At 45.6% G+C, this 23,829-nt stretch overlaps 1 protein-coding gene across 1 annotated transcript in view; it reads right to left on the bottom strand.

The window, feature by feature from the left end:
* Positions 1-11,542: 11,542 nt before the first annotated feature.
* The window catches only part of PHTF2 (putative homeodomain transcription factor 2), a 76,294-nt gene continuing 64,007 nt past the window's right edge, over positions 11,543-23,829 (bottom strand). Inside the window, exons 11-18 of the mRNA XM_032221781.1 lie at positions 23,390-23,518; positions 22,761-23,033; positions 20,645-20,776; positions 20,185-20,271; positions 17,292-17,447; positions 16,135-16,230; positions 13,893-14,018; positions 11,543-11,712 (exon numbers count right to left, since the gene is read on the bottom strand). Coding sequence (XP_032077672.1) covers positions 11,692-11,712; positions 13,893-14,018; positions 16,135-16,230; positions 17,292-17,447; positions 20,185-20,271; positions 20,645-20,776; positions 22,761-23,033; positions 23,390-23,518 — 1,020 coding nt within the window. The 3' untranslated portion in view covers positions 11,543-11,691. The remainder of the gene's footprint in view (positions 11,713-13,892; positions 14,019-16,134; positions 16,231-17,291; positions 17,448-20,184; positions 20,272-20,644; positions 20,777-22,760; positions 23,034-23,389; positions 23,519-23,829) is intronic.

Genomic DNA, 23,829 nt, shown 5'->3' with positions numbered 1-23,829 from the left:
GTGGAACAACTTGCCTCCAGAAGTTCTGAATGCTCCAACACTGGAAGTCTTTAAGATGATGTTGGAGAGACATTTGTCTGAAATGGTATAGGGTTTCCTGCCTAGGCAAGGGGATGGACTAGAAGACCTCAAAGGTCCCTTCCAACTCTGTTATTCTATTCTATTCTACTCTACTCTTATATTCTATCTTCTATTCTACTCTACTCTACTCTACTATTCTATTTTCTCTTCTCTTCTACTCTACTCTAAGCACCTGAAGGCAGGACAAGAAGCAATGGGTGGAAACTAATCAAGGAGAGAAGCAACCTACAACTAAGGAGAAATTTCCTGACAGTTAGAACAATCAAGCAGTGGAACAGAAGTTGCCTCCAGAAGTTGTGAATGCTCCAACCCTGGAAGTTTTTAAGAAGATGTTGGATAACCATTTGTCTGAAGTGGTGTGGGGTTTCCTGCCTAAGCAGGGGGTTGGACTAGAAGACCTCCAAGGTCCCTTTCCACTCTGTTATTCTATTCTATTCTACTCTACTATTCTACTCTACTCTACTCTTCTATTCTATTTTCTCTTCTCTTGTACTCTACTCTAAGCACCCGAAGGCAGAACAAGAAGCAATGGGTGGAAACTAATCAAGGAGAGAAGCAACTTAGAACTAAGGAGAAATTTCCTGACAGTGAGAACAATTAACCAGTGGAACAACTGGCCTCCAGAAGTTGTGGATGCTCCAACACTGGAAGTCTTTAAGAAGATGTTGGATAGCCATTTGTCTGAAGTGGTGGAGGGTTTCCTGCCTAATCAGGGGGTTGGACTAGAAGACCTCCAAAGTCCCTTCCAACTCTGCTTTTCTATTCTACTCTATACCCAGCTTCCTCAATCGTTCCTCGGTATGGTTTGCCCCTTATCTTAGTCATGAGCCAAGGTGGCGCAGTGGTTAAATGCAGCACTGCAGGCTACTGCTAGATCAGCAGGTCAGCGGTTCAAATCTCACCGGCTCAGGGTTGACTCAGCCTTCCATCCTTCCGAGGTGGGTAAAATGAGGACCCAGATTGTTGGGGGCAATATGCTGACTCTCTGTAAACCGCTTAGAGAGGCCTGAAAGGCCTATGAAGCGGTATATAAGTCTACTGCTATTGCTATTGCTATATAGTCTCCTCAATTGGGAGCGTGTGACATTAATCACAAAGTGTTTCAGTAGTGAACTGGGATTTTCTTCACGGGCGTCAATGTTATAGCATCTTGACAACGTTGATGCCAAAAGTCTGAATTTTCTTGATAAGCTTCACTAGCTGTAGATAAGCTTTTGGGTGGGACACAGAGACACCTTGTGGCACTTCGAAGGGAAGCATCAAGAGATCAGAAGTGATATTTCAGAACAGAATAACATGACCATTGCAGCATCTTCATGCTACTACCTGTTCCAAATTCAGATGCTTGGCAACGGATTCATATATGACAGTCGTAGAGTGTCCGGAGGGGGGGGGAGCAGTCATATCATCATCTTTTGCCACCATCTGACAAAGTCAATAGGGAACTCAGATTCACATAAAGGTAGAGGTTCCCCTCGCACATCCGTGCTAGTCATTCTTGACTCTAGGGGGCGGTGCTCATCTCCGTTTCAAAGCCGAAGAGCCAGCGCTGTCCGAAGACGTCTCCGTGGTCATGTGGCTGGCATGACTAAATGCCAAAGGCACATGGAACGCTGTTCCCTTCCCACCAAAGGTAGTCCCTATTTTTCTACTTGCCTTTTTGACGCGCTTTCAAACTGCTAGGTTGGCAGAAGTTGGGAAAAAGTCACGGGAGCTCACTTCGTTACGCGGCGCTAGGGATTCGAACCGCCGAACTGCCGACCTTTCTGATCAACAAGCTCAGCGTCTTAGCCACCAAGCCACCGCGTCCCTCAGATTCACATAACAGCCTGTTATTAACAACTGCAGTGATTCACTTAACAACGGTGGGCAAGAGGGGTCGTAAAAACTCGTTTAACAACTGTCTCGCTTAGCAACAGAAATTTGGGGCCACATCGCGGCGGTAGGTTGTGTAAGTCCTGACACAGAGCTGGGCTACTTTGCACTTTGCCTAGTTTCTTTTAAAAAGGAGCTCTTTCCAGAATTAGATTTATGATTACCGGACACCCCACCGCATAGTCTTAAAAGTAGAATTTAGGGATTGTGTCCAAAGAAGCAATTTAAAAATGTGGTCCTCTTCCTTGACTGCCCATCGAATCTCATTTTTTAATTAGAAAGTGAACATCAAGCACACTGCACGCTTCTAATAGTTCTGCTTCTTTTTTTTTAACGGTCTGAGCGAATAAACAAAATTAGCTGAGAGATTACTCTCTGGATCAGGGTTGGTGAACATTTTCAGCACCGGGTGCCAAAAAGGGATTGCGCGGGTATGCTCGTTGGGGCCGTAACCCTGAAGAGGAGCTGCCCAGGGGCCATGTGCGTGCCGGAAAATAAACTTTCGCATGCACGCATGATGATCAGCTGACCGGCACGCATGATCACACTGGAAAATGGAAGGCCAGCTCTTCCAGTTTTCCGCACCGTCACAGCTCTAGATCATCCTTTAGGGACCTGGCTGATAATGAATGAATTCTGTACGTCCCACTCCAGCTATACATAGTGCTACATTCCACTTCAACCCAGCCATTTTTCTCCTTCGTGAATGGAAAGGGATTGGGCTCAGGAACTATAGAGAAGCAGGCTCAGCTGGAAGGCGGAGTCAAACGTGTCATCCGTTTGGAATCGTTGCGTAGCCGCAAGGTTCAGTCTCCCGTGAATTCTGTTGACCCTTACCGAGCGCCAATTTAGCTTGGACAGTTAGTTGAACAGTTTCGTATGTATAGGTAGCAATAATGAATTGAATTCAATGAAATCAGTCTAGTTCTGATCGCACCTGATAGGAACGCCCCCACCAGAAGATTACGGGATAGGTGTTGTCACTTAGGCTTCCCAAGAGCATGAAGAAAACTCCTTGTCCCGAAAAAAAAAACACCCTTTTATTAATTGACTGTGAATTCTGCTTTCACATCCACCAAAGTCTTTCAAGGGAGGATTTATAGTCACAGACCTTATCTGGCTTGGAGAGCTGCCAGGCCAATATCTGCAGAACTTGACCAGGAGTCTCGGAGAGTCACAAGCCAATTAAGCGAACTAATGGTCTCCTGCAAACTCCACTCCCCTTTCGCTCCCCTTTTATTTCCTCTGGGAGGGGCCATTCACCATCCACCTGTGGCCTTACTCCAAAGTCGACCCCCGTTCTTTAGCTGTTGTCTTCTCCTGGCAGCTCTGCGCATGCGCACACTGGGAACAGGCTCCAGCTGTTTGTCTGCCTCACTGATGTCTTACTCTGAAGGCAGCTGATAACTGTCAGACGGTCCTGGCCCCGACACAGAGCCCTCATCGGAGCCTCCCCCAGACTCCAGGACTGGCCCAGATTCCTCCCCAACCTCCTCACTGTCTGAACCCGCTGCCAGCTCCACTCGCGGGCCACAACACCAGGTACATCATACCTGTGTATGAAATTGCCAAAATTACACCGGAGGAACAAGGTTTCTCCCCTGTAAATTATGCAAGCAGGAAATCAACAAATTGACAATCTAGTCACTATTACTGAGTGATGCACACTGTGGCAATTCAGAACCCGGCTAATTTTAGTCCTGTTTTTTTTTTTTTTTTCATCAGAACTTTTCCTTAAGAGGGGAAAAAAAGTAAACACACCGAATTGGCTTTTTTTTTTGTTGTTTTGTTTTGAAGTCGTTCTGTCTTGTGTTTTAATCTTTTTTAATAATTTTAAACTGCTTTTATGTAAGCCGCCCGGAGTCCTTCGGGATTGGGCGGCATACAAATCTATTAAAATTGACAAATTGAATGTATTACCTAGAATAAGTGACAGGTGGAATTAGTTGAAATTGTGCAGAGTGGGTCTCTTCTAAATTAAATTGCACACATACCCAAACACAAACACACACACTTCCTGCCAGGAGTGCATAGACTGTGTCAATTAACATTTTGGGTGTACCCATAATACAACATCCCATCTCTCTTGTCCCGTTAGATATATGAGAACCCAGACGTTTCCTAGATCAGGGGTGTCAAACTCTATTTCATTAAGGGCTGCATCAGGATTGTGTTTGACCTCGGGGGGATGGGGGGCATGGCCAGCTTAATGTCACTTGTGTTGGGGGTGCCTGTGGTGGCCCGAATACTCTGCCAGCCAAAACAGGCTCCCGGGCTCCGTTTTCGGCTGCGATGGCCTCCTGTGACACTCTGCCAGCGAAAACGGAGGTCAGGAGGGCTGTGGGCGGCCATCCCGGGCTCGTTTTCACTGGCAGAGGCAACACAGGCCGGTCCTTTGCTATTTCCAGGGTGGCTCCCCTGGGCCAGACCTAAACACCCTGCGGGCCGGATCCGGCCCCCGGGCCTTGGGTTTGACACCAAGAATGGGAATGGCATCAGGAATGAAATGCTCAAAACGCAGGGTTCCATGTAATGTAGCTGTAGAGCAGAGGTGTCAAACTCGTGCGGGCCAGGGGTGTTGAACTCGCATTTTAGCAAAGGGGGGGGGAAAGTCACCATATGTCATGTGACGCCACCGTGACGATGCGAGTTTGACACCCCTGCTGTAGAGAATCTGAAGGGCCGCAAGAAGCGCAGGTGCCTACACCTGCAATGCCCTCCCCCCCATGCATGCATGCGGAAACACACACCGTGCATGCATGCATAACCCCCACCCCCACGCATGTGTGCAGGCCTCACTGAAGCCTCTGGACTTCCAGTTTGTGTGTTGGACCGTTTTTCACCCTACTCAAGCCTCCTGAAGCCTGGGGAGAGCGTAAAACAGCCGAACACGCAAACCGTTTGGGAACAGACTTCTGGAATTGCCCATTGGACCATTTTTCGCCCCCCTGGAGGCTTCCCTGTAGCCTCCGGAGGGTAAAAAACGGCCGAAAGTCAGCTTGCCAGCACACACATGCACGCTGGAGGTGGCAGGCCGACCCCCTCATGTGCCCTTAGCAATAGGCTCGCCATTGCGGTTCTAATCCTTTTCTAGTTCTAGTTCTAGAAGAATCCTGTCCAGAGGCTGTTCAGCAATAAATCGCTTTAATCAGACCTTCATGTGTCGATCTGATCTGTTGATGCCCGACAGGAAAACTTTGGTAGCAACCCCCCCCCCCCCCAAAACAACCCACAAAGGAATACTCAACATTGTACCATTAGCCACATATTTTATTCCAAGCTTCAGCACGTTGCCGGTTACAAACATTAGCCAACAACAATTAAACAACATTTGCCACATTCTCCTTAACCGCCGTCTCTGTCAAATAAAGGGATATTTAAGATAGCTTCTCAATGGCAGGTTTGATACACCGATGGCACAATTTAAACCTGTCGTTTTTGTGAGGTTCACATTTCCTCTCTGCTCGCTCCCATGCTTAAGTCTGCTAATGCTAACCAGAAATAGTGCACCAAACCAGCACACCACTAAATTTATGGTAAAGTTATGGTACGCGCACGATCAAAACTCAAACCGCTGCCTTCAAATGAGGACGCCCTCCGTATTTTGAGACTGAAAAACGAAACAAAAAATCCAGAATGCTTCTTTATGAAAACATCTATTCTTTTTTTCCTTCTTCTTCTTCTTCTTTTTATTTAAAAGAATGGTAAGGCAGAATGGAATATGATTTCTGATCGCTACGCAAAACTCCTCCTCCAATTCATACTGTACTTTTGTTCGTTTGTTTTTTTCGTCTTAAAATATATTCTTTGTAAAATTTAGCTTCTTACGTAGGTCTGTACCGTATTTCGGAACCAAAAATAATATATAAAACAGACTTATTATCCTAAACATAACCTGAACGTCGGAACACACAAATGAAGAAGAACGGGTCACATCAAAATTTGACGTGATAAATTACACATTGCATGTTGTTAAAGCTCTAGTAACACATTCTTTTGAGTGGGGGGAAAGGGTGAACAAACAAATAATACAACAGAAGATACTTTGGTCATTAGTACAGCGAGAAAATAAAATACAAAATGCCTGCGTTACTTTATATATAAAAATATCTTATACCACACACAAGATCAGTTGTAATAATTCTGCAGAGGAAGCGACTGTCTACATATTATTTCTGCTCAGTTCCATTATTTTCTCTTACTTACTTTTAACAATAGCCATGTTTTCAAAACTCGAAACTCACGGGATCAGCTGAGAAATGCAGGATCTGCCAGAGCTACTCAACCTAATACAACGGGATCTTTTTCCCCGCTTGATTGCAATTTGATAATGTAAGCCAACTTTCACAAAGACTTTGTTCTCGGCAGATTTTTTTAAAAAAATCAAAAACCAACAGATCCTTTTTCTCCAAATAACAATTCGTTTAACCCAGGGGTATCAAACTCAAGGCCCGCGGGCTGGATTTGCCCTGCGGGCCGCCTAAATCTGGTCCGTGGGGCCGCCCTGGAAACAGGGGAGGACCAGCCCAAGTGCTCTGCCAGTGAAAATGGGCTCCCAATCTCCGTTTTCAGCTGGGATGGCCTCCTGCAACCGTCTTCTCAGTGAAAACGGAGCTCGGGGAAGGCCCTCCTGAGCTCCATTTTCGCTGGCAGGAGGTTGCAGGAGGCCTTCCCAGCCAAAAACGGAGACTGGAAGCCCGTTTTTTTCTGGCAGATCACTTGGGCCGCCACAGGCACGTGACATCAAGCTGGCCACACCCACCCTGGCTACTCCCACTCTGTCCGCCCCGAGATCAAACACAACCCTGATGCGGCCCTCAATGAAATGGTGTGTGACACCCCTGATCGACCCTATAATTTTAACTTTTTATTGATTCAAATTTGGTATAACTTTCCGACTAGGATGGACTTTTAGGGAAATTTCACCAGGCTGCCCTCCAACACATATTCACCACTTTTGAGCTCACCTAGCGGAGTGGCAACTTGTCATGAGCAACTATTGTGCGTTCTGTGTTGACCGCTCAACTAAACAACAGAAATCCAGGGGATCTCTGTGTCAAGAGTGGGTTCCGGCTGTCGCTTTTGCTGGTTCACTCAGGGATGCGCCACGCGCCCAGTGCAACAAAAATTGCTCTGTGCATGCGCAGAAGACAGAAACAAGATGGCGCCATCTACGGCGCCACCGAGAGAATTGGTTCGGGGGTGTGGCAGGCCTGGGTTGATGCCGGTTCCAGAGGCCGCCAAGTTACTACCGGTTCAGCCGAACCGGTTCGAACCAGTTGGATCCCACCTCTGCTCTGTGTACGAACAAATAGCATTTTCTCTGCTCCCCACTAGATCACAGCTGTGCATATCATATCAAAGTAACTCAATTGTAGGCATCATCCTTCTTCACTGCATAACTAACCACTAGTTACTATTATTGCCACTAAAGCCAAAACTGACTAATACTGTCTGCACGTATAAACCTATACATAGCTTTAGAAAATGACAGAAACCCCGTTAAATGGCTCTTACCTTGAGCCAGAAATATTGAGCCTGTCATTTTATGCTCAGGTTTAAAAAAAAAAAAAGAAAAACAAGGAAGAGTATATGTCTATGGAGATTCTCAGTCATCCAGGTCATGGTTATCCTAAAGATGCTTTTATATCCCCCAAAAGACAACTAGAGTTTATTTTTTTCTTTAAAGACGTTTCGCTTCTCATCTCAAGAAGCTTCTTCAGCTCTGACTGGATGGTGGGGGAATGGAAGGATTTATATTCCTTGCAGACAGCTGGTTATTTGCATCCTTTTTAGAGAGTCATTGAGGCCACTTGGAGGTTTATCTAGAGATTTAGCACCACTCAGGTCACCCTGAGGACACAGCTAAGCCTTCAGGTGGCCTCAACAACTCTCTAAAAGGATGCAAATGACCAGCTTCTCCACTCAGGTGACCCTGAGGACACAACTAAACCTTCAGGTGGCCTCAACGACTCTCTAAAAGGATGAAAATGACCAGCTTTTCCACTCAGGTGACCCTGAGGACACAATTAAACTTTCAGGTGGCCTCAACGACTCTCTAAAAGGATGCAAATGACCAGCTTCTCCACTCAGGTGACCCTGAGGACACAGCTAAACCTTCAGGTGGCCTCAACGACTCTCTTAAAAGGATGCAAATGCCCAGCTTCTCCACTCAGGTGACCCTGAGGACACAACTAAACCTTCAGGTGGCCTCAACGACTCTCTAAAAGGATGCAAATGCCCAGCTTCTCCACTCAGGTGACTCTGAGGACACAGCTAAGCCTTCAGGTGGCCTCAACAACTCTCTAAAAGGATGCAAATGACCAGCTTCTCCACTCAGGTGACCCTGAGGACACAACTAAACCTTCAGGTGGCCTCAACAACTCTCTAAAAGGATGCAAATGACCAGCTTCTCCAAGGAATATAAACCCTTCCATTCCCCCACCATTCAGTTAGAGCTGAAGAAGCTTCTGGGATGAGAAGCGAAACGTCTTCAAAAGAAAAACCAGAAAGTCCAGTTTGCCTTTTGGGGAAAAAAGCACCTTTGGGACAAGGAAGAGAATCTCTTTGTCTTTTCAGGTCACAACTTTTAAATTCGCAGTCCGACCGCCTGATCTTTAAACATAACTCACTCCAAAAATACGTTGGGAAGTTCAGCGTATCGTAACTTCCTCCAGAGCAAAGAGGCAAATTGGGAATTTTGGATTATTATTTTTCTTTCAGGAAACTCGAGAATTTTTTGGGGTGTGGGTCAGGGTTGGGATTCAGGTGAACTGGTGACTCCGGCGATCAGCTGAGAGCGAACGGGTACGCCCCGACAGGTTCGACCGCCCGCCCTTGTGCTTTGCTTACCTATATCCTCTCAGCTGATTAGCACGGCAAAAGAGGATTGCCGCAGCTCAGCTGTGTTACTCCACAAGTAACGTGGAAGGTAAGTTTTAGTAAAACTGCGAACAGCGCATGTCAGGCAAGGGCATGGACGCACGCGTAAGGGCACAAAACACATGATCACTGAACCGGTTGTTAAACTGGCAGGATCCCACCACTGGTGTGCGTACATCAGGAAAGACAGTTCCTGAAATAATCCGCAATTGTTTATAAACAGAGTTTAGGAAATCCAGTAAAATAGCTCTTCCTTGCACAATTTCGTCTGTCATGTGTTTGAAAACAAGGAAGACATTCCCCCACCTGCCTGTGCTTTCAGTTTTTAAATTCTCAGTTTGATTTTTAAATACGCTCACTCCAAAATACCGTACTTTTTGGAGAATAAGACACACCTTTTTCCCTCAAAGGAGGCTGAAAATCTGGATGCGCCTAATACATTGAATACAGCATTTTTTCGCCTCCAGAAACCCCGCCCCCTTCACCAAAATAGCCGTGCATAGCCTTTAGGAGGCTTTCAGAGTGCTCCTTGGGGCTTGAGGAAGGCAGAAATGAGCAAAAAACAGGCCATTGTTTGCTCATTTTTGCCCCCTGCCCCACCCCCCAGGAGCACTCTACAAGTGTCCTAAATGCTATTCATGCCCTTTTAAAAAAAATACGGGTCGTTTTTAGGTGGTCTGCAGAGTGCAAAAACTTTTTAAATTTGCCTCTTTAAAATCTTGGTGCGTCTTATACTCTGAAAAATACGGTATGCTGGGAAGAATTAGGAACAGGGTGGGAAAACCGGTATTTCATTTTATAATTTATAATATACACCTTGTTGAAGAGTTCAGTTTAAAGCCTCTGTGTGGTATAAGTCACATATATTATAGTGTACTGTGCGGAAAAAGAGAATGTTTGGGTCGAGCACACACTTCCGTTTTTATGCCCAATCGCAACGGCAAGATTATCACCCTATAGTGCACCATAATATACACCCCTCACATTTTGTAAATATTCAAGTGTATCTTTTTGTGTGACAACACTGAAGAAATGACACTGTCAACTTGTAACAGTGCGCACGTTCATAGCCTGCCGCAGCACCTTGTTGGTGGATGTGATTTATGACACAGACAGAAGGGAGGGGATAGAGGGGTAAAGCTCAGATGCCATAAAGCGGAAATCAGTTTCGGCTCCGCAGAAGAACATGCCAAAATGTTGATCCTAATAAATGGATGGATTTCTTTTGAACTTTGTCTCGAGGCTTGTAAATTAATTAGGTCATCTTTTGGAAACTTCACAGACACTTGGCTACAATGTACAGTAGTGTGTATACAGCGTGTATAACAGTGTAAATCAGTGGTGGGTTGCAGGTGGTACGTCCCGGTACAGGGGTACCGGTGCCTGCTGAGAGCAGCAGGCACCAGCTGCAGAGGGCTCACTAACCCGCCCGCGTTCCTGAGCTGTATTTGACCCAAACAGGCCATTTGCACATGGGCAGGCAGTGTACGGAGCCTGCGCGATGCTCCGCCGAGCAGCTGGAGCTTCATGGGTGGTGGGTGCACACAGGTGCGCAGCACGTGTGCACGTGGTGGATGCCCAGCCCCACTGCAGCATACCAGTTGCGGCAGGTTCCGGAACCCACCTTTGGTGTAAATGTGTTGTCCCCTCAGAATAACGCAACACACAGCCATTAATGTCTAAACTGCTGGTAACAAAAATTGAGTACACCCCTAAGTGATAATTGTCCAAATGGGGCCCAAAGTGTCAATATTTTAACAACCTTAACCAAGAGGGTTGAGGCAGTGCTGGGAAATAATGATGGCGCCACAAAACATCGACACTAGTGTTATTTTGAAGGGACAGCACATTTACACTGTTACACAAGCTGTATACTCACTAGTTTATATTGTAGCCAAGTGTCGTTTCTTCAGTGTTATCGCATGAAAAGGTATACTCAAATATTTACAAAATGTGAGGGGCGTGTACTCACTTCGGTGATATACTTTATATATATCAAGATCGTTATTAAAATAACCACAAAAGTGCGCATACTGAGCGGCAGAGAGCTGGGCAAACAGCTTCCACGTCTTCAAATAAATACTACAGCTAATTTTTTATCAAAATATCTTACAGTGAAGTAACAGTTTACAATTATTGCTCAGCTAAAAAAAAAGAAAATGAAAAAAAAAATCCATCGTGGAAGAGCACTCGTTGACTTGCTCGGGGACACACCTTGTTGAAATTCGGTCACGTTTAAACCACAGTTCCCACCTGGGTCCTGGAATCCCTTGAGTTAAGAGAAGCTGCTGGATTTTGCACTGATGCTTTCTCTGGCATAATGCGCCGTCGTTAACAGTCAGCGTAATTTTCTATTGTAAGGGACAATATGCTGGTGTGCCGACGCCCCGCATCTCGAGGGCAGTGGATAAAAAACGTACTAAATACGTGGTAATACTTTCTCCGATAAAGTGACTTCCGGGCGGAATTTGCTGTAACGAGAACGTCTTTATAGCTTTAAAAGGTCCTTCGTTCTTTCGCAAGTCCGCAAAGCCGATTTGATATATATATATATATTGACCCTTTCGGTAACCAAAAGCCCGTGACCAAACACGCTGTCAGCTAAAACAAAAGTTTCCTAAAAGAAAAGAAAAAAAAATCAAAAAGGTAAAATAAATATTCGGATTGCACTAGTCTTCTCAGTTGTAAACACTTTGGGGTTTTGTATTATTTTTTTTCTCTCTCTCTCTCTCCTCCGTAAACGGATGTCCGTAAAGAGATTGCGAATCGAGCGCGGCAGGGCTGCGTGGAGGCAGTTCGGTTTTCTTAGTTGTCTTCTTCACCGCAACGTCGGCATCCCGCCTTGGAAGAGGGTCAGGATTTGATCTTCCAAAGCTGAAATCAAAAAAACGGTGGTAAGCCAAAGATGGATCGTCATCATTCCATTGTTTATCTTGGGCTTGTCCTCGTCTGGCGTCAGAGGTGGGAGTGTGTGACAAGATGATAGAAACTTAACTGGGTGGGGGGGGGGGCTCGGTGCGCTCTGAGCTGGGTGGTTTTCTTGCAGACGTTTCATTACCCAACTATGTAACATCATCAGTGCTAGAAGGGAGGAGGAAGAAGGGGAGGAAGAGGAGGAGGAGGAGGAGGAGGAGGAGGAGCAGGAGGAGGAGGAGGAGGAGAACTGTGGGGTCCTTGGTGCTCTCTGAGCTTGGTGGTTTCCTTGCAGACGTTTCATTACCCAACTATGTAATATCATCAGTGCTAGAAGGGAGGAGGAGGAAGAAGAGGAGGAGGAGGAGGAGGAGGAGGAGGAGGAGGAGGAGGAGCAGGAGCAGGAGGAGGAGGAGGAGGAGGAGAACTGTGGGGTCCTTGGTGCTCTCTGAGCTTGGTGGTTTCCTTGCAGACGTTTCATTACCCAACTATGTAATATCATCAGTGCTAGAAGGGAGGAGGAGGAAGAAGAGGAGGAGGAGGAGGAGGAGGAGGAGGAGGAGGAGGAGGAGGAGCAGGAGCAGGAGGAGGAGGAGGAGGAGGAGAACTGTGGGGTCCTTGGTGCTCTCTGAGCTTGGTGGTTTCCTTGCAGACGTTTCATTACCCAACTATGTAATATCATCAGTGCTAGAAGGGAGGAGGAGGAAGAAGAGGAGGAGGAGGAGGAGGAGGAGGAGGAGGAGGAGGAGGAGGAGCAGGAGGAGGAGGAGGAGGAGGAGAACTGTGGGGTCCTTGGTGCTCTCTGAGCTTGGTGGTTTTCTTGCAGACGTTTCATTACCAAACCAAGTAACCTCATCAATGCTAGTAAGGGAGGAGGGTTTGCTCTCCTATTACACTAGTGACTTGCTCTGTCAGCACTGGTAGATGTTTCATTCCCAGTGAGGTAACCTCAGCCCTGCACCAATGATGTTCCGTAATTGGGTAAGGAAACGCCTGCAAGAAAATCATCAAGCTCAGAGAGCAATGAGGGACCCTCTCTCCTCCTCTTCCTCTTCTCCTCCTCCTCTCTGCAAATCTCCCTCCCTTCTACCACTGATGATGTTACCTAATTGGGTAATAAAACGTCTGCAAGAAAACCACCAAGCTCAGAGAGCATTAAAGACCCCACAGTCCTCCTCCTCTTCCTCTTCCCTTCTCCTCCTCCTCTTTCTCCATTCTCCTCCCTTTTTCTTTCTCCTCTGCCTCCCTCCTCCTCCTTTCTCTCTCCTCCTCTTTCTCCTCCATTCTCCCCGCTCCTTTTTCTCTCCTCCTCCTCTTTCTCCTTCTCCCTTCCTTTCTTTTTCTCTCCTCCTCCTCTTTCCCTCTTTCTCCTTCTCCTCCTCCTCTGCACAAACCCCTCTCTCTTCTACTAGGGATGATGTTTTTCCTAATCGGGGAATGAACCATCGGCAAGAAATTCATTAAGGAAACACCAAAAGGACCTCACAATTCAACAGCAAATATTCTCTTCTATCAAATGCGAGTTTGGTTTGGGGGGGGGGGGGGTCTCAATAGAAAAATCTACGCCTGCAATTATGTCAAGAAAGTACTTGGCCGTCTTTCAGAGCCATGTTTGAAAAATAGAAATGACAAAAATCTGTCACAAACTCTTTCCACTGAAAAGTTGTTCCATCGCTTACGTCCATCAATTATTATCTAACAGCTTCGAAGGATGTAAATAGTGGCCTTCCACTTAAAGCTCTTTTTATTGCAAATAAAGTTGCAATAAATTGCCAATCGCGTGTTTAGTCAAAGCTTACTCAAGTCTGAGCCGGCCTAATTTCATTCTCGTGTTCCTTTTTTCATTGTTTATTTTTATGAGTTCTAGTGTTTTACTACTGCCTTTCATTTCCTTTTTATGACTGTAAGGGTAGCCTTAAAATGAGGCAGGAAGCAACTAAATTAACAAACAAATATATAAAAATTATGCCAGGGCTACCATTCTATGTGTTCAGACATTCATTATCAATATTTTGAGACTGGAATTAAAAGAAATTTCATAACATGATGCAACGGTTACTTCATAGTATGAAATCATGGTTATCTAAAAGACCTCCACAAATTAAAAAAATATAAATTAAGGGCGTAATTGAGAAAGTTACCTTTAGGTTAAATCCAAGCAAGTCGCTGATTACCCCCGAAACGGCGGATAGGATAACAACTTGTGTTATGTTGTAAAGGAGAGGATTCATTGTTAGTCCATATAATCTGAAAGGATTATCCAATTCCTGGGAAGAAGAAATATATTTACCTCATATAAATGGAAGAAATATAAACGGTCTAATTGGAAAAAATGGAGTTAGTTCCCCCAGTTGCAATCATTCCTTTCGTGACCACTGGAAGCTGCAACGGCATTCCAAAAAGGGACTTATGACCGTTTTCCACACATATGACGGTGGGCAGCACTCCCACGGTCACCTGATCAAAATCTTAGCCACTGGGCAACTGGATCCTATTTATGAACGGCCGTAGTCACTTTTCACGACCTTCTGCCAAGCAGAGTTGATGCAGAAGCCAAATTCTCACTAAACGACATATTGCTAATTTAAGAACTGCAGAGATTCACTTAACAACTGTGGCAAGGAAGGCGGTAAAATGAATTCACTTAAAAACTCTTGCTTAGCCACGAAAATGACAGTCGTAAGCCGAGAACTACTCTTTTTCCACTGATGGTTATGAATTTTAATTTTATTGCTAAGGTACCTGTTCTGACCCCCTCCTCCATCCAGTAAGGAAAGCCGAGACACGCTTAATGGGAATGTCCTTTAATAACAAGACCAGAATCTCAGTGGCTAAAAGCCAAGTAACCAAACAGATAAGGACCTTGGCAGCAAGGCCGACAAACCTTGGCAGCAATTCAGACAAACTCTGGAAGCAATCCAGCCTGCCAAGTTATAGCAATAGCAGTTAGACTTATATACCGCTTCATAGGGCGCTCAGCCCTCTCTAAGCGGTTTACAGAGTCAGCATATTGCCCCCGACAATTTGGGTCCTCATTTTACCCACCTCAGAAGGATGGAAGGCTGAGTCAACCCTGGTTGGTTTCTCTTTAGTCAAAGCGTTGACTTCTGCAAGAAGGGCGTGGCACAAGCAGTCTTTTTTATAGTCTGGAGAGGAGCCTAATGACCACCAGCTGAGCGTAATTACCTCCTGTAATTACGTAGTTGTTCTTGACGCCGAGTAGCTCTTCGACGGTGTGCATCCCGGAACAACTCACTGTTGGTTTCTGGATCACTCTCCCTTGTCTCCTCCCCACTGATCCAAGGCTCAGGCGCCTCCTGGTGGCCAACCAGCCTCTCTGCGTCCTGTTCGGAGCCGGAACCCTGTCCAGGGTCCAGGGTCCTCCACATCCTCCAGGGCCGACTCGCTGTCGGAGTCTGGTGGCAGCTCCAACGGCTCCTGCTGGGCCACAACAGGTACCCTTTGCAGGAGTGAGCTGCTGGGGGTTCACACTGCTTCGGGCGATCCTCTAGCTACAGATCTGCCCAGTTCAGCAAGCCCCCAAATGCCACCCATGGCTGGCCACGCCAACCCCTCCCAGGAGTCTCCATGCAGCCCATTCATCATGCCAGGTAAGTGCAGGGCCCGCACGGAGGCTCGGAGGGGGGGGAGAGAAACGGGCCTACTGGAAGTCCTCAAGCGGGCCTGTTTCCGGCCTCTGGGGCCTCTGGAACCCAGGGGAAGCAGTTTTCACCCTCCCGGAGGCTCGAGAAAAACCTCCGGAGCATGGAGAGGGTGAAAAACGCGCCCCCATCTCCGCCTGTAGTGCAGGAGACTGACATGGCTGAGGCCACCATGGCCACGCCCACACCAGAGGTGGGTTCCTACCGGTTCAGCCGAGTAGATTAATAACTCAGCCTGCCACGCCCGAAAACTGGTTCTATCGGCGACAGTGGCATCTTGATTTTCGTTTCTGCGCATGCACAGAACAATTTTCATTGCAGAAATGTAATATTTTTTTCCCCTTTTCTAACACTGTGCGCATGTGCAGGCCTTTTTTAGCTGCAAGTGCGCGCACACGGGGAGCAAAAGTTTTTGCGCGCCGAGCCAGCAGTAATGCTGGCAAGCAACCCACCCCTGTCCCACGCCCACCCAGCAACAGGGCAGGGGACCCCGTTGCTGCAATTTTTATTAATAAAATAAATTTTTAAATCCCACTCCTGACCCTTTTGGCACTCTTCTGCAACAGAAATGACAGGATTTAATTTTTCTTTTAATTGTTTAAATCCAACAATGGGCGGAACGCAAAGGGGGAATGAGATGACAGTCTCAAAAGAGACCTTCTCTGAGAGCGATCGGTCTATTTACCGGTACCAAAATCGTTTCCGTTTTTGAAATTCTGACCTTCAATAACTTCGTAGCGAGTTTTAAGACGTTATTGACCAATGTCAGTTCTTCTTTCTTGTTCGGCTTCTTTTCCATTTTCAAGTACAAGTTTATCTAATCCGGGGGGCGGGGGGGGGGAGGAGAAACAGGTTAAAACAAACAATCACCTCAAGGAGCTGTATTTTATTTCAAAGATAGTGTTTATCTTTCATTATCATTTTTTTAAATGTTTATTTAGATAAACAACTCATAAGCCGGCAACTTCAGCCCAAGAGTCTCGGGGAAATGTATAATTGACGAGCCAAATTAAATTAAACTCAGGCAGGCCTGTCAATTATTGCTTTACGAAGAACCGTAAAATGATTAAACAAAAGACAATGAGGTAACATGCTTAATAACGGTTTTAATAAAGTCTTTCCTTTGGTACTTAAAAGGTAAAGATTCCCTCACACATACGTGCTAGTCATTCCCGGCTCTAGGGGGTGGTGCTCATCTCCGTTTCAAAGCCGGAGAGCCAGCGCTGTCCGAAGATGTCTCTGTGGTCATGTGGCCGGCATGACTCAATGCCGAAAGCGCACGGAACACTGTTACCTTCCCACCAAAGGTGGTTCTTATTTTTCTACTTGCATTTTTTACATGCTTTCGAACTGCTAGGTTGGCAGAAGCTGGGACAAGTCACGGGAGCTCACTCCGTTACGCGGTGCTAGGGATTCGAACCCCCAAACTGCCGACCTTTCTGATCAACAAGCTCAGCGTCCTAGCCACTGAGCCACTGCGTCCCTTATAAGATACTGCTATTCCAACGGAGATAATTTCAAGGAAAGAGCATCAAAATTACAGTTACTTGCTCCCAAAGGTGCTTCCTCTGTTTTTCCTTGAAGACGTTTCGCTTCTCATTCAAGAAATTTCCTCAGTTCTGTCAGAAGTTCTGTCAGGAATCAGAACTGAAGAAGCTTCTTGGATGAAAAGCGAAACATCTTCAAGGAAAAACAAAGAAAGTTGCCTCTTGAAAAAAACACCTCTGGGCCAGCCAGGACCTGAATGACTATGAATTTCCGTAGATATACAGTATTCTCAGTTTCCTATTTCATTTTAACGGTATACTGATGAGTGTACACTTAAATGTCTTGAGGGGATTTTTTTTTTCCCCGACTTCCCCGGGGGAAAGTTCTCACCTGTTCAGTAAGCAATATGGACGTATTGCTGTATTTCTTGCTAGTTTCGGATCCGAGTGTCACAAATCTCAAAAGGAAAAGGGTTAATGAAATGCACCATATGACCAGTTCCCAATTATAATGGCAGTCAAGGAAGACCGCATGGACGTGAAGCAGCTGAGGTAAAGAAGAAGAAAAAAGAGAGGGGTTAATTCTCTGTCGGCGCCGTAGTTATCTTTCACTGAATAAAATTCACGAATATTGCAACTCCTCTTGCAATAATGTGAAATCCTCACTTTCCTGAGGATCGAGCCGTTTATTTTATTTATTTATTTATTTGACTTATATACCGCTTCATAGGGCTTTCAGACCTCTCTAAGCGGTTTACAAATTTTTTTAAGCAAATTGAGTCAGCAACTTGCCCCCACAGTCCGGGTCCTCATTTCACCCATCTCGGAAGGATGGAAGGCTGAGTCGACCTTGAGCCGGTGAGATTTGAACCGCTGAACTGCAGATCACAGTCAGCTAAAGTGGCCTGCAGTACTGCACCCTAACCACTGCGCCACCTCGGCTTTAATTGTAATGTGATTTATTTCTGAGTAGACAGGCAGAAGTAAAGGGATTCCAACTTCTTCCAAGGTAAAGGTTCCCCTCGCACATCTGTGCTAGTCGTTCCCGACTCCAGGGGGCCGTGCTCATCTCCGTTTCAAAGCCGAAGAGTCAGCGCTGTCCGAAGACGTCTCTGTGGTCATGTGGCCGGCATGACTAAACACCAAAGGCGCACGGAACGCTGTTACCTTCCCACCAAAGGTAGTCCCTATTTTTCTACTTGCATTTTTGAACTGCTAGGTTGACAGAAGCTGGGACAAGTAACGGGAATGCACTCCGTTACGCGGCGCTAGGGATTTGAACCGCCGAACTGCCGACCTTTCTGATCGACAAGCTTTTGGCTATTACTTTGGCTATTACTTATCTAGGCTGCTTACCTGCGACATTTCGACATGAAGTAAGTAAGTAAAATCTTTATTACGGTCAAAGACCAGCAATACACATTAGTTTTTTACACTATATTAAAAAATACTAACATTAAAATATAATTAAAAAGTATTGACATTAAAAGTGGATAACATAATGGTCCAAAGAGTGTTAGAGGTGTGTCCAGATAATTGGTACAAGATGGTGCTATACTTCTGTAGCCAATTTTTTTTAAAAAAATTTTATTTTATTTTATCAATTTCATATATACATTCACAATTATATGATCTCATAACTGTTATTAATAATATGTATTTATAACAATTTTTCCCTACAGTTGACAATATACTTGAAGATTGCTTTCTTACCATCCCATAGATCCAGCTTATCTTACAACGGTCCTACTTCCCTCCCTCCCTCTTTCCTTCCCTCGTTTCTTCTCTCCTACTCTCCTTCCTTCCCTCCCTCCTTCCCCCTTCCCTCCTTCCCTCCTTCCTTCCCTCCTTTCTTCTCTCCTTCTCTCCTTCCTTTCCCCCTTCCTTTCCTCCTTTCTTCCCCCCTTCCTTCTCTCCTACATTCCCTCCTTCCTTCCCTCCTTTCTTCTCTCCTTCTCTCCTTCCTTCCCTCCTTTCTTTTCTCCTTCCTTCCCAATTTTTTTCTTATGGACATTGCAGCAGCACAGAACTTTGCCACTGCATACGTGGTAACCGGGTTAGTGTCCTGGAGGAGGAAGCCTAGATAAAAATTGTCTGCCCTCCCTGGCAATCTCTCTAATAAGGGAAGAATATGTGCAGACCTACAAGCTCTGTGTAGCTCGCAGTGTAATAGAACATGCGAATTATCTTCCACTTCTCCTTTGCCACATATACAAACGCGTTCGGCTATAGGTGTTCTCTTATACCTGCCCTGGAGGAGTGCTGAAGGAAGGATGTTAAATCTGGCTCTGAAGAAAGCTATTCTTTGTTTTGGGGAGTTCAGGTCATTTAGATATCTTGCCGATTCCCACACACCCTGTTTGATTCTGTCCCTACTGTGGAGAGGCAACCTGTTTAAGTTCTTCTTGGAACGCCATGTCCCTCATTCTATTGAATACTACTTGCTCAAAGCCTAGGGACATTAAGAATAATGGTGAGAGCCCATAAGACAGTGTTTCTCAACCTTGGAGACTTTTAAGTCCCGTGGACTTCAACTCCCAGAATCCCCCAGCCAGCATAGCTGGCTGGGGAATTCTGGGAGTTGAAGTCCACGGGACTTAAAATCGCCAAGGTTCAGAGGAAGAATGGGAGGGAATGTAAGAGTAGGAAAGAGGGGAGGAATGGGAAGAAGAGGGGAAGGGTATAGGGGAGGAAGGGGAAGGAGAGAAGGGAAAGGAGAGGAGGAAGGAAGGAAGGAGAGAAGAAAGAGAAGAAAGGGGGGTAGGAAGGAGGGAGGGAAGGAGGGAGGGAAGCAAGGAGGGAAGGAAGGAGAGAAGAAAGGAGGGAAGGAAGGAGGGAATGTAGGAGAGAAGAAAGGAGGGAAGGAAGGAGGGAAGGAAGGAGGGAAGGAAGGAGGGAATGTAGGAGAGAAGGAAGGGGGGAAGGAAGGAGGAAAGGAAGGGGGAAAGGAAGGAGAGAAGGAGAAAAGAAAGGAGGGAAGGAAGGAGAGAAGGAGGGAGGGAAGGAGGGGGAGTAGGAGAGAAGAAACGAGGGAAGGAAAGAGGGAGGGAGGGAAGAAGAAGTAGGACCGTTGTAAGATAAGATGGACCTTCAAGTATATTGTCAACAGTAGGGAAAAATTGTTATAAATACATATTATTAATAACAGTTATGAGATCATATAATTGTGAATGTATATATGAAATTGATAAAATAAAATAAATTTAAAAAAAAATAAAGTCGCCAAGGTTGAGAAATACTGCCATAACAGCACGAAGAAATTCAGTCCCCATCAGGCTCCTTACCTGTGCACAGCAGATAAACACCACCGAAATCGTCAGCAAGAAAGCAGAGGAGACAATCACATCCACTGAACGTTGAGGGCCTCGCCTCTGAAAATAAAAACCAACGGTGAATGGGGGGGGAGGGGGAGTCCGCTGCGTCCCGCGATTGAAATGAGCTAGAAAGCAGGAAATAAAGGACAGGCGGGTGGGTGGGCCAGCTGATCATCGAAGCTCCCACTTCGCCTGAATCAGTCCGAACTGGCTATCTGAACACGTTGCTCGTTTAACAACTGCAGTAGTTCACATAAGAACGTGGCAAGCAAGGTCATTAAATGGGACAAAAATCACGTAACAACTACCTGAATAGTGTGGGGGGGGGAGGGACGGTCGGGTGGGGGGGAGTTTAAGCCTCAATTGCATCAATAGCGCCTTCTATGGCGTTAATTTAGGCCGAGGTTGAAATAAATAAATAACCACGAACCTTTAGATAGGAGCGAAGGGAAAGCCACATTTTAATATTCTGGACTTTTTTTAGCCGGAAATGTGGAACCTCTGACTTCCGAGCTCTCCTGGCAGATGTTAAATGGCCAAAAAGTTTTGCAAAAAGCAATCTCTGTAAAACACAGGAGTTTGAAATGAAACAAATAACAATTCTTCATTGTAATTCCTTTCAGGGGCAGAACGAACACGCTAAATACAACCATAATTATTTACACAACTGTTTCTTTGTCCGAGTATGAATATTCATAGATTGGAATAGGTCAGTCAATGAATAGGCATAGCAACTGGGTCGGCCAATGAGTGCTGTTTTTCGAAACAGAAACTTAAGCTTGGAGTCTGGGCGTGGCTTAGCTGAGAATTGAAACTGAAACTAGTCTGTAAGCTCTGAGCTTGCTGCTCTGAGAAGTAAACTAGTTTAAACTCCTCTGTCTGCTCTGAACACGGAATGAAACTGTTCTCTCCTGCTTGTGTTCTGCTTCTAACTTGTACCACCTTGGAAGAATCTGCTGTTGGTATCATACATTTATTCATCTATTATTATGCATATGAAGAAATTAATGAATCCTGCTGAATCAGTTATCTATGCGTGCTTTGATTTTTCTGCAACAAACTCTGATGTTCTTGTGTATTAAGGAGGCTTATTTCTTTATTAGATTCCCCAATATTAGGGATCTCCCAAGACATCAAAAGGTGCACAAAGGATCTGCTTGTGGTAATACTTATTCTAAAAATAATGAATGGGTTAACTCAAGGCCTGGTTTACAAGAATGGATTGCAGACATAGGTAAGCAATATTTAAACTGATAATTTTTATTTTTTTTGCAAAGAACAGAACAACGAAGTTGGAAGGGACCTTGGAGTCCACCCCAAAAATGGTTGTCCAATCTCTTCTTAAAAACTTCCAGTGTTGGAGCATTCACAACTTCTGGTGGCAAGCTGTTCCACTGATTAATTGTTCTCACTGTCAGGAAATTTCTCCTTAGTTCTAGGTGGCTTCTCTCCGTGATTAGTTTCCACCCATTGCTTCTTGTTCTGCCCCCAGGTGCCTTGGAGAACAGCTTGAACAGCTTCTTCTTTCTGGCAGCCCCTGAGATATTGGAAGTCTGTTATCCTGTCTCCCCTGGTCCTTCTTTTCATTAACTAGACCAGTGATGGTAAACCTTTTCGGCACCAAGTACCCAAACTGGAATGCATGCGCATGCACCGGAGACAGGGGTGGGATTTAATTTTTTTTACTACCGATTCTGTGGGCGTGGTTTGGTGGGCGTGGCAGGGAAAGGATACTGCAAAATCCCCATTCCTTTCCTACTCCAGGGAGAGGATACTGCAAAATCCCCATTCCCTCCCTACTCCTGGGAAAGGATACTGCAAAATCCCCATTCCTTCCCTACTCCAGGGGAAGGATACTGCAAAATCCCCATTCCTTCCCTACTCCAGGGAAAGGATACTGCAAAATCCCCATTCCCTCCCTACTCCTGGGAAAGGATACTGCAAAATCCCCATTCCCCCCTACTCCAGGGACAGGATACTGCAAAATCCCCATTCCTTCCCTACTCCAGGGAAAGGATACTGCAAAATCCCCATTCCTTTGCTACTCCAGGGAAAGGATATTGCAAAATCCCCATTCCTTCCCTACTCCAGGGGAAGGATATTGCAAAATCCCCATTCCTTCCCTACTCCAGGGGAAGGATACTGCAAAATCCCCATTCCCTCTCTACTCCAGGGGAAGGATACTGCAAAATCCCCATTCCCTAATGATCAGCTGGGATTCGGGAGGCAGAGAATAGATGTAGGCGGGGCCAGTCAGAGTGCGTATTTACCGGTTCTCTGAACTACTTAAAATTCTCCAGAACTGGTCAGAACCTGCTGAATATCACCTCTGGCCGGAGCACATGGAAAGTCGCGTGTTGTGTTTCCGGCGCATGCAAAGGCGAACGTCAGTTGGTCTTTGCACTCACTGGAGCACCGGAAACCCAAAGACTAGGTGGCCGGCATGGTCATAAGTGTGAAAAATGGCCGTAAGTCTCTTTATTCCGTGCCGTTGTAAATTGAGGATTACCTGTACGTCAATTGTTTTCTTACAATTGTTTGCTTACCTGCCTGTAAGTCCTCTCAGCCACACAAAGGAGGAAGAAGAAGATGCACACCAGGGAAACCCGCACTACGAAGCACACAATGACCATGGATATCACCATGATGTTCCCATCTGAGCCGAAGGCGATCGCGTAGAGTTCGGTAGCCGTGTGCGTGGCTAAATGTTCCAGGTCTTTTTCTTGGGAAAGTCTAAAGATGAACGGCATCAGTCCCAGGATTAAGGAGACCACGTTGCCAAAAATCTGGTACCCAATTCCCGGGACGTAGCTGTTCACCTGAAGATTAAAAAAAAAAAAAAGGCAAAAACAAAGAGGTTGATAAAGAGCTTCGCTTTTTTAACGAATCCAGTTCCGGAAGGGGTTTGTGATGCACGAAAAAGGGAATCTGAATTCAGCTCAAAGGAAGTGTAAAAGCATACAAGTATAATAAATAAAAATACAAATACAAATGCATTTCATTTTGGAGAGAAACTCCCCAGAGGTTTTAGCTTAGCAAGAGTTACATCCCAACAGCTCGTACAATGTAAGGAAATAGCAACAACTTCTAGACTTCAATTCTTAAGAGCATCTCAAGCATCGTTCTTCCATTGGAGAAAATCTTAGACCTTAAAAAAAAAAAAACAGAGACTCACTCTGTTCATGATCATCCCGCTGATCTCGAGCACTGACATATCTGCCTTTTTGCAGTCGTTGCCTTCCCACACAATGGCACTGACTTTCTCCAGCCCGGGGTTCGAGCTATGGAACCAAGGCAAATGACCCTGCCGAACAAATAAATAAATGAATAAATTAAAAAAGCGGGTCATAAAAGGTTCTGTAAAGCCATAGGAACAGTGTTTCTCAACCTTGGCGACTTGAAGATGCCCGGACTTCAACTCCCAGAATTCCCCAGCCAGCATCTGCTGGCTGGGGAATTCTGGGAGTTGAAGTCCGGACATCTTCAAGTTGCCAAGGTTGAGAAACACTGCATAGGAACAACAATAACAAAAACGACATGAGCAACAGCAGATGAAGGGACGAAGAAAGATTATGGCTTTAAGACAGATTTGACAAGCTCCACATAAATAGAAAT

Source organism: Thamnophis elegans, chromosome 7, assembly GCF_009769535.1.
Source record: "Thamnophis elegans isolate rThaEle1 chromosome 7, rThaEle1.pri, whole genome shotgun sequence".
NCBI classification, from domain to species: Eukaryota; Metazoa; Chordata; class Lepidosauria; order Squamata; family Colubridae; genus Thamnophis; species Thamnophis elegans.
Note: the sequence above shows the minus strand (reverse complement) of the source record. Positions and strands in the feature narration are given on the sequence as shown.